General features: G+C 36.3%; 1 protein-coding gene across 2 annotated transcripts in view; it reads left to right on the top strand.

The window, feature by feature from the left end:
- TM9SF2 (transmembrane 9 superfamily member 2) overlaps positions 1-13,773 on the top strand; it is a 57,665-nt gene that overhangs the window by 18,769 nt on the left and 25,123 nt on the right. For both annotated transcript variants that reach the window (XM_073795377.1, XM_019920922.3), the window contains exons 4-8: positions 2,466-2,593; positions 8,389-8,518; positions 11,477-11,601; positions 12,501-12,612; positions 13,675-13,754. In XM_073795377.1, coding sequence (XP_073651478.1) covers positions 2,466-2,593; positions 8,389-8,518; positions 11,477-11,601; positions 12,501-12,612; positions 13,675-13,754 — 575 coding nt within the window. The remainder of the gene's footprint in view (positions 1-2,465; positions 2,594-8,388; positions 8,519-11,476; positions 11,602-12,500; positions 12,613-13,674; positions 13,755-13,773) is intronic.

A 13,773-nucleotide genomic window follows, 5' to 3' on the forward strand; every position in this document is an offset into this window, starting at 1 on the left:
GTGGGGTACAGCAGTGAACCAAAAAAGTCTCTGTCCTCGTGGACTTGTATTCTGATGGGGAGAAGGAAACAAAACGAATTACTGAAACACATGGTGTGTCAGTTGCTGATGAAAGAACTATTGAAGATAAATCAGGGATGGTGGATGGAGAATTTTCAATTTTAAATAGGCCAGAGAAAGTCTTACCTGAGAGGTGAGCAAAAGACTTGAAGCAAGTAAGGGAGTGAGCCATGTGAATTTGTGGGGAGAGGGGAGGATGTGGTGAAGGATGCAGCAAAAGCAAAGGTTCTGAGATGTCGCTCGCCCAGTGTATTCAAGGTACAGAGAAAAATTGGTGCGACTCAAGCAGGTGAGCAAGACAGAGAATAGTGGGAAATGAGGGCAAAGGAGTAATAGGACCACATCATGTAGTCCACTCATAGGCCATTGTAAAGACTTTGACCTGTACATCTGGGCAGGATGGTTAGCATTGAAGTGTTTTGGGTAGGGTTAGATTTTAACAGGATCACCAGGACTGTTGTAGAGAGAATGGACCGTGGGAGAGTGAGAAGCCAGGAGGCAAGTTAGGAGTCTCTCGCTATCAGTCCTGAAAATATGCATGACTTAATGGTGACTCAGATCATTGGGGTAAGGGTGGGAGTTGTGAAGCGGTCAGCATCTCAGAAACTGGCTGTGTTTTGACGTTGGGACCAACAGTTTGCCGAGAGGTGGGATGTGGGGTGTGGAGTTTCTGTTTTCTAAGATAGGAAAGTCTGGGGGAAGAGCAGGTTTGGAGGGAATGGGGAAGAGTTTGTTTTGACATGACATGAGATGTTTGGTAGGCATACAAGTAGGGATGTTGAGTTAACAGTTGAAAATACGTGTCTGCAGTTTGGAGGAGGGGTTCAGCCTAGATACGTGTATTTGAGAACCATTAGTGTATAGTTGGTATTTGAAGCCAGGAATTGATCAACTCCCCAAGGGAGTGGGTAAAAATAGTGAAGAGAAGAATTCCAAGGACCGGGCCTTGGGGCAGTTGGTATTAATGGGTCAGGAAGACGGAGGAGGAGTCAGCAAAGAAGACTTCGTCATAGGGCTGTTAGGAGGGTTACATGAGGTAATAAGCGTTTATTATGATGGATAAGTGTCGTCTTTAGGGTTGCTATTTTCCTTCACAATTGAACACACCGTTGACTTGCCTGAGCCCAGTGAGCGTTGGACTGCGGTGTAAGATTTGCTACTTTTGTGGTAACTAATAATGTCTCTTCTCTGCTTTAAGTTTGACACATCCCTCTGATTCCTTAGTATGTATACGTTTGTTTTTTTCATTTCCCGGTCTTTTAGATGGAACCTATAAGGTTCATATAAGATTTAAACTATTAAATATTTACATAAATATTGCGGTATTCACAGAAATAGCAACGCCTTGAGAACGAAACTATTGGCTGACAGGTGGCAGCAGTGAACTACACTTGAAACATTGGTTTGTCAGATGATGTACAATAACTGGTTTAGGGATTTTAATAAATAATGTATAAAAGAATGGACTACTCTGAAGTGAAACATACGCAAGTTGGGTTTTTTTTTTACTCCCTGTAATAAAATTTGAATTTATTAAAAGGTGTATTGGACTATATATAGTTACATTATGGAGTATATATAATTAGTTTAATAAATTATAGCCTTAAGAAAACTAGGAAATGGATTTTTTAAATTAAGACATAAATAGGCCCTGGTAAAGTAAACCTACGTTATATAATATGTTGTGAATAATATAATGTGTGTGTTTTCATGCTCATGAAATAAGTCCTAGACTCCAGAATTGGAGGACTCCTTAGTTTTTAAACTTTGGTTTAAAAAATTATCAATTTTTGTTTCAACTTTGTTATTACATAGCAGCCTAAAAATTGACAATCTTTTCAAATGTGAGTAAAAAGAATCACATTTATTCTGATTCTAGACATCCAGATTTAACTTTTTCTTGTGTCATCACAGTCTGTGTTGTTCACTGCTGAACCTCCATCACCTGGTGCATAGGAGACACTTAACAAATATCCACTGAATGAATAATACATAGACATAAAACCTTACCTGTTTATTAATAGGAAGGCTTCAAATCCATAATTTCCAAAACATTATCAGGGGACATTATTATGGAGATACTGATGTTGTTTTGTTCTACGTGTGGGTATTTTCCCCTCCTACGACTCACTTATATTTAAGAGATGGGTTGGTTGAAATTATCAAAAATAAAAATAAAAACTGTTACTTATTAAAAGAAAAATTGATGACTTAGTGTTTTAGAGAAACAGAATAAGATTGAAATTTAAATCTGCTTGATCTGTGGGGAATATCTATATGTTTATTATCAATATTAATGCACTTAAGTAATTTAAGGAGACCAGTGCTTTTACTCTATTTATGTTACAGGCATGAAGGACCTGGATATTTTTTCTTAATTTGCTTTCCACTTTATTTTAATACAGTTTACATTTAATAAGGAGGAGACCTGTAAGCTTGTTTGTACAAAAACATACCATACAGAGAAAGCTGAAGACAAACAAAAGTTAGAATTCTTGAAAAAAAGCATGTTACTGAATTATCAACATCACTGGTAAGATGTGGAGATTTGGGATTTTGGGCTTTTTCCTTTTCAAGAAGAAACCTCTGTTTCATTGAATGTGTAAATACTTCATTGATTCTATAAAAATAGCAAATAAATTTATTTCCTTTTTTTGTTATTAGTAATATGAAGTAGTGACTTTTATTTGCCAGAGGATTACTAAGGTTGACAGCTTAAAGTATCATCATTTTCTGCACTTAGATTATTGTAATATCTGGTACTTGTTTAGGTACACAGACCTGTTTCCTAGAGCACTTCTTTTATTCATACATAGTTAAAAGGAGCATATTTGTGCTTTGGGAAAGGACCTGGATCAGTCTTCTAGAAAAATACTGTTATTTTGTACTTGCAGGCCGTGAAAAAGATCATAGGAAAACAAAATTTAACTTTCATTTGATATTTGAGAAATAGCATCTACTTCCAATAAAAATACTTATAATTTGTGTAATCTGTTTTTTATTTTATAAACATGACGTAACATTAACAATGTTTTTACCAGTTTGCATTATAATCAAAAAGCATTAAAAAAATTTTTTTTGCTTCCCCAGGAGTATTTACTTACTATACAATATTCAAACAGTATTAAAAAAGGGTCTCAAAAACCCAACTTTTTAAATATAACCAATTGTTATTCTTCCAGATAATTTTGCCAACAAATGCCTGTATTCTCTGGTGGTCATGGTTTACATACGTTTTGCCTCTTCCAAAAAGTGTAAGGTGCTGGAGGTGGTGAACAGGAAGACTATTTTTGTAGACTTCCTCTTGAATGTTTGTCCTGTCACTATCTCAGACCTGTTTGCCCTCACTCAGGGAGGTGAGAACCATTGATTTCAGTTTGGACATGACCAGATCCTGTGGCTCAGTAGGACTGTTGGAACCTCTCATTCCCTCTTGCCTCCTTGGTTTCTCCCCATCCTCGTAGAACAAAAAAGTCCTAGAGAGGGGCAACCCTGGGTCACATGCCCATTCATGAACGAGTCTGTGATTAGGGTGATTCACTCTGATTGGCTAGACCTGGGTAAAATACAACTGAACCACATAGAAATGAGTCTCCCATAGCAGAGCTCTGTTAGAAGGAAGGAAACGTACATGTTACACATGCGTCAGCTTCTTTCTCATCTGACCCTCAGTGCTAACAGGAACTTGAAAGTCTCCTCCATGTCTTCATTTCTTTGGTTTCTTTGGTTTCTTTGGTTTCTCCTGTAAGCTACTGTGAGAATACTACTTAATTGCTGAGTTAATGTAACTCAGGATACATTTCTCATTCATCAGTAATTGAAAAGTTTCCCTTGGTGTTTTCTCTTTGCTTAAAATTGTTCTTTCCAGCCTTCAAAATCATATTTAAGGCTCAGTCCTTATGAGCCTTAAGGCTCATTTTCACCCCTTCTACCTCCATTTACTCTGACAGCTGTCCATTTGTTGACTGAATGAAAGAATGACTCTTTAGGTCACTATGGGTGATTTTTTTTTTTAACTTATTTATTTTTGCTGTGTTGTGTCTTCGTTTCTGTGCGAGGGCTTTCTCTAGTGGTGGCAAGCGGGGGCCACTCTTCATTGCGGTGCATGGGCCTCTCACTATCGCGGCCTCTTTTGTTGCGGAGTGCAGGCTCAGTAGTTGTGGCTCACGGGCCTAGTTGCTCCGCGGCATGTGGGATCCTCCCAGACCAGGGCTCGAACCCGTGTCCCCTGCATTAGCAGGCAGATTCTCAACCACTGAGCCACCAGGGAAGCCCACTATGGGTGATTTTTAGCTTTCTCTTCTACCCTCTGTTCTTAGAATCCTGTTTAGAGTCTTCCTCTTAAAGATAATAGAAGCACCTCTTCTTCAGTAGATTCCTGACAATAAAGTACTTAGAAATATTTTTAACTTATTTATGATGCAATTAACATAGGTACTGTTTTGATCCCAAGACGCTTAATAACAAGAAGAATAATTTAAAATAGTTGCAAACTTAAACAATTCTGCCTAAAAAAATAAACTGGAACAATGCTGGTGGATAGTGATTTTTGTAGTTGAATCAGAAAAGTTTATTATTTCAGGTCTGAATCCATTAACAAAAACTCTAAGCCATATCACAGATATACAGTCTGGTAATTCTAGGCAATGGGCTTTAGTCCTTAAATCAGTTCATTACACATTTAGAAAATATTTGATTCATATTGACGCATTTATGTGAACCATTAGTTGAGTGTATTTCTGTCCTTGGCTGACTTCAGACATTTTTACTATGTAATTTGATTTTAAGCATAGATAGCAGAGTTGACAGAGATGAAATAGCAGGAACCCTTAGAAATATGAAAGATTATACAAAGTGTTTTCTACTACCCTCAACTTCTTTAATCCTGCTCCCCAGAGGTAGCACTATTATTTCTCCTGTATGTTTCCAGATTTTTTTTTTAATATAAATTTATTTATTTATTTTTGGCTGTGTTGGGTCTTTGTTGCTGTGCACAAGCTTTCTTTAGTTGTGGTGAGTGGGGGCTACTCTTCGTTGCGGTGTGCGGGCTTCTCATTGTCGTGGCTTCTTGTTGTGAGGCACGGGCTCTAAGCGCGCAGGCTTCAGTAGTTGTGGCACGTGGGCTCAGTAGTTGTGGCTTGCGGGCTCTAGAGCTCAGGCTCAGTAGTTGTAGCACACGGGCTTAGTTGCTCCGTGGCATGTGGGATCTTCCCAGGCCAGGGCTCGAACCCATGTCCCTTGCATTGGCAGGCAGATTCTTAACCACTGCGCCACCAGGGAAAGCCCTGTTTCCAGATTTCTGTGCACATGTAGGTATATAAAAGAGTATGTACCGGGCTTCCCTGGTGGCGCAGTGGTTAAGAGTCCGCCTGCCGATGCAGGGGACATGGGTTCGTGCCCCGGTCCGGGAAGATCCCACATGCCGCCGAGCGGCTGGGCCCGTGGGCCATGGCTGCTAAGCCTGTGCGTCTGGAGCCTGTGCTCCGCAACGGGAGAGGCCACAACAGTGAGAGGCCCACGTACCGCAAAAAAAAAAAAGAGTATGTACCTTTTAAAATAACAATGGAATTATTGTACACATTATTCTGAAATTGATCACTTTGTTTAAGAAAATATGGGCATTTTTCCATGTAAAGCACATCTATAGATCTATATCTACTTCATTCTTTTTGTAATTGTATACCATTCCATCACATGAATGAACTGTAGTTCTTCCCCCATAGCACTTTAACCACACTACCTTCTGAATGAATAAAATGACTGATTGTTAGTGCACCAACTCATTGTTCTCATTATAGAGAACAGTCAGTTAATTAACAGTAGTTAATTTTTATATCTAAATTGATGAATACTTTCAATTCTTATTTGGGACTTTAGAATGTAATTTGAGGATCTTCTTGGCTTACTCTGTGAATAACGTTAAGCTACTTCTTGATTCTTGAGACTGATTGATTTTTTTTTATATAAATTTATTTACTTATTGATTTTTGGCTGCTTTGGGTCTTCATTGCTGCACACAGGCTTTCTCTAGTTGCGGCAAGCAGGAGCTACCCTTCGCTGCAGTGCGCAGGCTTCCCATTGCAGTGGCTTCTTTCTTGTTGCTGAGCATGGACTCTAGGTACATGGGCTTCAGTAGTTGTGGCTCACGGGCTTAGTTCCTCCGCGGCGTGTGGGATCTTCCCGGGCCAGGGCTCGAACCTGTGTCCCCTGCATTGACAGGCAGATTCTTAACCATTGCACCACCAGGGAAGTCCCCTGACTAATGTTTTGATACCAGCAGCAGACACTTGAATTCCCTCTACTCTACAAGTTTTGTGATTATACTTTTTGCCTAAGTTTCCACGTCTTTGTGACATTTTATTTATAAAAGTGTAATTTATTTAGCTAGTTATCAAAGTACTTAAATTTTTTTAGTACCATAAAACCACCAGACTCTGGCTTATTGGACAGAGAGGGGTCTTTGAAGATATTTTAGTCTAGTGAGTGCCAATCTTGGATCCCGTAGGCTGGCAAAGGGGAATGATGTGCTATTTTCAAAAATTCAAAACCCCAGTTAGATAGTGTAAATTAACTTATATTAAAACTATGAAAAAAAATAAAAATAAATACATTTTAAAAACTATGTAGAATAACCTAAATACCAAGTTTCTTTGCTTTTGGCTGCACTTTTTTTATTTTTTTGAGTGTATTGTGGCAACATGGGTTATTCCATTCTCATCAGAAACTCTAGAAATTAATTTATTGGGAAAATTGAGTTATTTATAAATGAAGCTTGACTGCCAGAAGTGTTTCAGATGGAGCCCATGAGGGTAGAGGGAAATAATGGAAGGCAGTCCTTAATGGTAAAAAACTGGGGCCAGTCATTCGACCTTTAACCTTTTGAGTCCTCTTCTTTTACTCTTTTTCACTATATCAGATTGAAAATAGAATTTTTAAATATTTTTGGTGTTATGAATTTCAATAGCTACTACTTCCCAACTTAGCAAGGCAGTAATTGAAAATTATATTCTTTAAGTTTTCTTACATTTATTTCCAAGGGTTTGTTGGGTTTTTTTTGTTTCCAGCCAGGCAAAGGTTATGTCAAGGCATTATATAAATGATAAATTTAGGATGTTCACCTTTAAAAAAACCCTAAATTGCCCCTTAATTCTCATTTTGTAACTAGCACTATAATTTTATGTAGTACTCTCTCTGATAGTGTAAAGATATTAAAATTAATATATTGCTCTTTTATATTCATTGACTGAACTTCATTGTCTATCTAAAATATTAAAGCAATTAACTGATTCTTGAGGCCTCCAAAAAATCTGAATTATTTATATTATATAGCATGGTTTTCATGCTTCTGATATTTTAGTATTTTCATGGGAACTACTAGCCTGCTGGCTATAATAATAATAAACTTAATAGTGTAGGTGATTCTAAAATTTAGTATATTGGGTACTATTAAATAGCATTTAAGTGTGACGAGACATGTTTTATTAGGTCATTAACGTACACCCTGGGTGAATATAGAATCATAATTTTACTTCCTAAGGCATACATTAATTCACAAATAAAACATGCCCTGGAGTGTTGTCTTATGACTGTAATACAGCTAGTATATTTTTAGTAATTTTTAAAATTTGTATCCTGTGATGTGTTTTGGGCATAGGAGACCCTATGCTTGCACTTTAATGTAATTATACAGGACTACAAAATTTTACTCTTTATTTTTATCCTTTTTTTAAAAAAAGTTTTTTCACTATAGAACTTGAAAGATTTATTTCTCTAACTTTATAGCAGCATTTCTTTTAGACATAAGTTGGATTTACACGGTTTTAATAGATGATACTATTATTTTCACTTTTTCGCGTGGCCCTTCAGTTGAATATTTCCCTATATCTTGGCAGTTATATTCTTCTCCTTTTTATTGAATTACCTGAGTAATAAAAGACGTTTGTTTCTATACTATTCCATAAACTGTTCCCAAGGAACTAAATATATTGCTTTGCACCTATTTAGAGCTGTTGAGTGTTCGCTGAAGGTAAATTATCCTTAGGTGTCTAGATAATGGTATTGTTATATTAGCGATCGTAGTAAATTAATTTATTTACTCCTTTTCAAAGAAGGTGTAGAGATTTTTTTTTTCCCACTACAGTGTGTCAGATATTGGCACAATACTATTACTTATGAAGTACCACATTTTATCAAAATTCTTTGATTGTAGTTTTGACACGTTAAGGCATTTTTAGACATTTAAATTTTACAAAGTGTTGACACAGATTTGGGAAGTAATTCTTAGTCATGTTTGGTGGTTTCTAACTTGACTTTTATTTCTGTGCATAGGATTGTGGATAATATGCCGGTAACATGGTGTTATGATGTTGAAGATGGTCAGAGGTTCTGTAATCCTGGATTTCCTATTGGCTGTTACATTACAGATAAAGGCCATGCAAAAGATGCCTGTGTTATTAATGTAAGTTTGTGATAAAGTAACTCTATGCTATTTTTTAAAATATGGCTTTTTGGTAGAAGGAGTCAATCTTTATCTGGACAAAAATTGTTATATTCATTGAATGAGTGCAGTTCAGATGTTCTGAAGGACAACTACTCTGTCCTTTTTTTTATTTTTTTGACTGTGACGTGCAGGTTGCAGAATCTTAGCTCCCCGACCAGGGATTGAACCCGGGCTGCTGCAGTGAAAGCGCTGAGTCCTAACCACTGGACCACCAGGGAATTCCCATACCTAGTCTTTAAATTTAAGCCAGATTAACAATTTATAACTCTAGAACTAAAATAATTCAGATTCAGTTTAACATTTACTGGCAGTGTCTCTTATATGCTAAACACTATGCTATGGGCTAGGACTTTGTATGTTCTGACTCTGTTAAAAGTTAAATTCATAAATCTTACATATTAAAAAAAGGTTCATGGTTGACTGCCAAAAAGACATCATAATAAGTCCATGAAATTTGTATGGCAAATTTAAGTCCATAGAATATTGTATTGTAAAAGTTTGATATTATACCTTTTTAAAAAGATATCAATCTTTGAGGCCATTCTTTTACAATTAAAAAAATAAAATAATAAAGTGAAGACATTAATTTAGAAAGTAATCAAAATTATTGGGGATATATATTAAATTTTGTATAATGAAGTCAACCTGATTTAATCTCTTAATGAATATGACCTGGTAGTAGAAGTTAGCATGAGCTTGATCATGAAACTGGTTATTTGGTTAATGCTTTTGTGAGAGTTGACCAAGGACTCTTGAATAATTTAGGTTATTGGTTTATTCTGAAGTTTTAAACTTCTGTGGAGGAAAAGTGTTAAAATGTGTAACATTTAGCATGCTCATAACATATAATATTTAAAATTTTATCTGTTTTATTTTCTAAGGGAAAAGCTAGACAATAAGAGATGTCTTGTCAGGTACTTTTAAAGTTTTATGTAAAAATTAAAACTTTAAAGAAGTGTAATTTGTACCTCTGCCAGTTAGTTTTGGCTTATAAAGAGTTTAAGCTTATGGAGGCATAACTCTCCCAGACTTCAGACAATACTACAAAGCTACAAAAATCCAAACAGCATGGTATTGGCAGAAAAACAGAAATATGAATCAGTGGAACAGAATAGAGAGCCTAGAAATAAACCCACACACAACTATGGTCAATTAATATTCAACCAAGAGGCAGGAATATGCAATGGAGAAAAGACAATCTCTTTAGCAAGTGGTGCTGGGAAAGCTAGACAGCCACATGTAAATCAGTGAACTTAGAACTCTCCCTCACACCATACACAAAAATAAACTCAAAGTGGCTTAAAGACTTTATAAGACATGACACCATAAAACTCCTAGACGAGAACATAGGCAAAACATTTTCTGACATGTTTTCTCATGTAGTAATGTTTTCTTAGGTCAGTCTTCCAAGGCAATAGAAGTAAAAGCAAAAATAAACAAATGGGACCTAATCAAACTTATAAGCTTTTGCACAGCAAAGGAAACCATAAGCAAAATGAAAAGACAGTCTACAGATTGGGAGAAGATATTTGCAAATGATGCAGCTGACAAGGGCTTAATTTCCAAAATATACGAACAGCTCATACAACTCAACAACAACAAAAAACAAACCAATCAAAAAAATGGCCTGAAGACGTAAATAGACATTTCTCCACAGAAGACATACAAATGGCTAGTAGGCACGTGAAAAGATGTTTAACATCACTGGTTATTAGAGAAATGAGAATCAAAATACTACAATGAGGTATCACTTCATAACGGTCAGAATGGCCATCATCAAAAAGTCTACAAATAATAAATGCTGGACAGGGTGTGGAGAAAAGAGAACCCTCCTACACTGTTGCTGGGAATGTAAGTTGGTGCAGCCACTATGGAAGACAGTATGGAAGTTCCTTAAGAAACTAAAAATAGAGTTACCATATGATCCAGCAATCCCACTCCTGGGCGTGTATCCGGAAAAGATAAAAACACTAATTCAAAAAGATCCATGCACCCCAATATTCATAGCAGCACTATTTATAATAGCCAAGACATGGAAGCAACCTAAATGTCCATTAGCAGATGAGTGGATAAAGAAGATGTGGTATATACACACACACAATGGAATATTACTCAGCCATAGAAAGGAATGAGATAATACCTCTTGCAGCAACATGGTTGGACCTAGAGATTATCATACTAAGTGAAGTGCATCAGACAGAGAAAGACAAATATATGATATCACTTATATGTGGGATCTAAAAAAATGATACAAATGAACTTATTTACAAAATAGAAACAGATTCACAGACATAGAAAACAAACTTATGGTTACCAAAGGGGAAGGGGGGGGAGGATAAATTAGGAGTTTTGGATTAGTTGATACAAACTACTATAAATAAAATATAAACAAGGTTGTACTGTATAGCACAGGGAACTATATTCAATATCTTGTAATAACCTACAGTGGAAAAGAACATATATATATATAACTGAATCACTTTGCTGTACGCCAGGAACTAGCACAGCATTGTACTTCTATTAAAAACTATACTTCAGGGCTTCCCTGGTGGCGCAGTGGTTGAGAGTCCGCCTGCCGATGCAGGGGACACGGGTTCGTGCGCCGGTCCGGGAAGATCCCACATGCCGCGGAGCTGCTAGGCCCGTGAGCCATGGCCGCTTAGCCTGCACATCCGGAGCCTGTGCTCCGCAACGGGAGAGGCCACAACAGTGAGAGGCCCGCGTACCGCAAAAAAAAAAACAAACAAACAACTACAATTTAAAAAAAAAAGTTAAAACTTACACATTTTTATGGGGAAGGATTAAAATTCTGTCCAAGTTCAAATTTTCTTACTTGTTTTGGCTTATTTTAAAATTTTATATTTCGACACTTTTATAGCCAGTTTTCTACCACTAACTTTAAGTTCTGCTCCACAGTCAGAATTCCATGAAAGAGATACATTTTACATCTTTAACCATGTTGATATCAAAATATACTACCATGTTGTTGAAACTGGATCCATGGGAGCAAGATTAGTGGCTGCTAAACTTGAACCAAAAAGGTAATTATACAATAGATAAAAATAAATAACTGTAAGTGAAATTTAGACCCAAAGAATAAATATTTTGGGACCAATTAACTTTTTCCTTAATCAGTATTCTGGCGTATAATTTGGTGTTTTAATTGATTTTACTAAAACTTCCTTTAGCATGGTTTGTTATTGAGTTATGGGTTTCCCAGAGAAACCATACAAATATTTATTTTCCTGTCATGGTAAGTAGCCAGGGTGCCTTATTGTTTTGTTTTTCAGTCAGTTTTTGACAGCTTTTCTATGTCAGCTTGGAATGGAGAACATAAGTGGTTAGGACCATGTTCCCTTCTACAGTGGAAAAGCATTACCTCAGATATTTGCGGCTTTCAGAGGCCCAAATGAGCTGATTAGTGTGTCATTTCTAAAGTCTCCATGCAGTGTTAGATGCCAGTATGTGATAAGTCATTGAAAGGGCATCTCTTCAAATTGTCAGCTTTTTTAGTGTGAAAGTACTCCTCAGTTATTTGTGAGATGCTTCTTTGATTGAGTATTCTTTTCTTTCCATGACTCCCCACTCCCCCACCCAGCTGATATAGCCATTTTCTTGTGCCACTAGTGGTAAAGCAATGCATGCCGTAACAGGATGGCAGTTAATTTAAACTCCGTCAGTGTTTGTTTTGATTTCTTTAAAGATTATTTAATGCTCTTCAAGTAATGTTTTCCAAAGTTTGGTTCTTATTTTGAGTAACAATTTTGTACACTTATAACTAAGCCATTTATTTATATGAAGTAAATATTTGTACTATTCAGTGTGATATGAATCACTTTTGACTATCAGCAGCATTGTGAAATACGTACAAAATCTCTAACCTTACTCCATTTAAAAAAACTATTTTATCAGCATCTTGCCAAAATGTTTCTTCCCACAGCTTCAAGCACACCCATATAGATAAAACAGACTGCTCTGGACCCCCCATGGATATAAGTAACAAGGCTTCTGGGGAGATCAGAATTGCCTATACTTATTCTGTTAGCTTCCAGGTGAGTGTGATTTTTATCTTTAGTATAACTCAGAAATTGATTTTAAATTCATATTACTTAAACTAATTAAAAATATGATTAGCTTGTCAAATAGATAAGCTTTTAATGAGTTAATTTTTGGAATAGTTTGTCAGTGCACCAGGCAACACAATTGCCCTCGAAACTAAGTCTTCGTTTAAATAAGAAGTATGGGGAATTGGAGAACTGAGCCTGATTAAAAGTGTTAAGCCATAGGAGATACAAACAAGGCAAAAGGTAGAAATGAGGCATGAAGGATGGTATGAAAGTGTCAAAGATATGCAACAAGCATTTGGGCAAACAACACCATTTTTAAAATCAGAATTTGAGTGTAAGCTTAAATGGAGAGTTTCCTGATGGTAGATAATCTATATAGGTTCTTAGGTAATTCAAGGGAGTGTTTTCTTAGGAGGAAAGTAAAAGTTCATTTTATGAGAATCTTGGGCAATATTCCACCTCTATTTTTAATAAACTATCTTGGCAATCCAATATAGTTGTGACGTTTACTGTCCCTACCTAAATAGTGTGTAATTTTGCAAGCCTGGTGCAGTAAATTGTACATATTTCTTTCTAGGTATTAAGAGCTCAGTGTGGGTGACACCTGCCAGATGCTCAGGTACCTAGGTTATGACTCTGGTCTGGTTAGATGTCTCATAGGTATAGATAGATAGCATCAAAGAGAATAAAGAATAAGCTATTCCACTCAATTTTCTGAAAATAATTAAATACTCTAAAGCTCTAAATCTTGACATTTAAAATAAGCCTTTGCTAATTAAGATTTAAAGTAAGGCTTTAAAAAAAATACAAGTAAGTAGATACTTTTAGGAACTCTTATATTTTATTTACTGCTTAATTTTATCCTAATTTTCCTGAGACTTGAGTAAATCTAGGTCCATAAGTCTCATGACTAACCCAAGTTATGATAATGAGGAATTGTATCTATTGACTAGAATGTTAAGCTGTGAATGGAAATTTTTGGATTCCTAATACGCTTCATTGGCAAATTCTTATTTAAAGAGTGTGTGTGTTTTTAAATCCCTCTAGGAAGATAAGAATATCAGATGGGCATCTAGATGGGACTACATTCTGGAATCTATGCCTCATACCCACATTCAGTGGTTTAGGTAAGAGTATAGAATTAAT

This window comes from Tursiops truncatus, chromosome 18 (genome assembly GCF_011762595.2).
Source record: "Tursiops truncatus isolate mTurTru1 chromosome 18, mTurTru1.mat.Y, whole genome shotgun sequence".
Lineage (NCBI taxonomy): Eukaryota > Metazoa > Chordata > Mammalia > Artiodactyla > Delphinidae > Tursiops > Tursiops truncatus.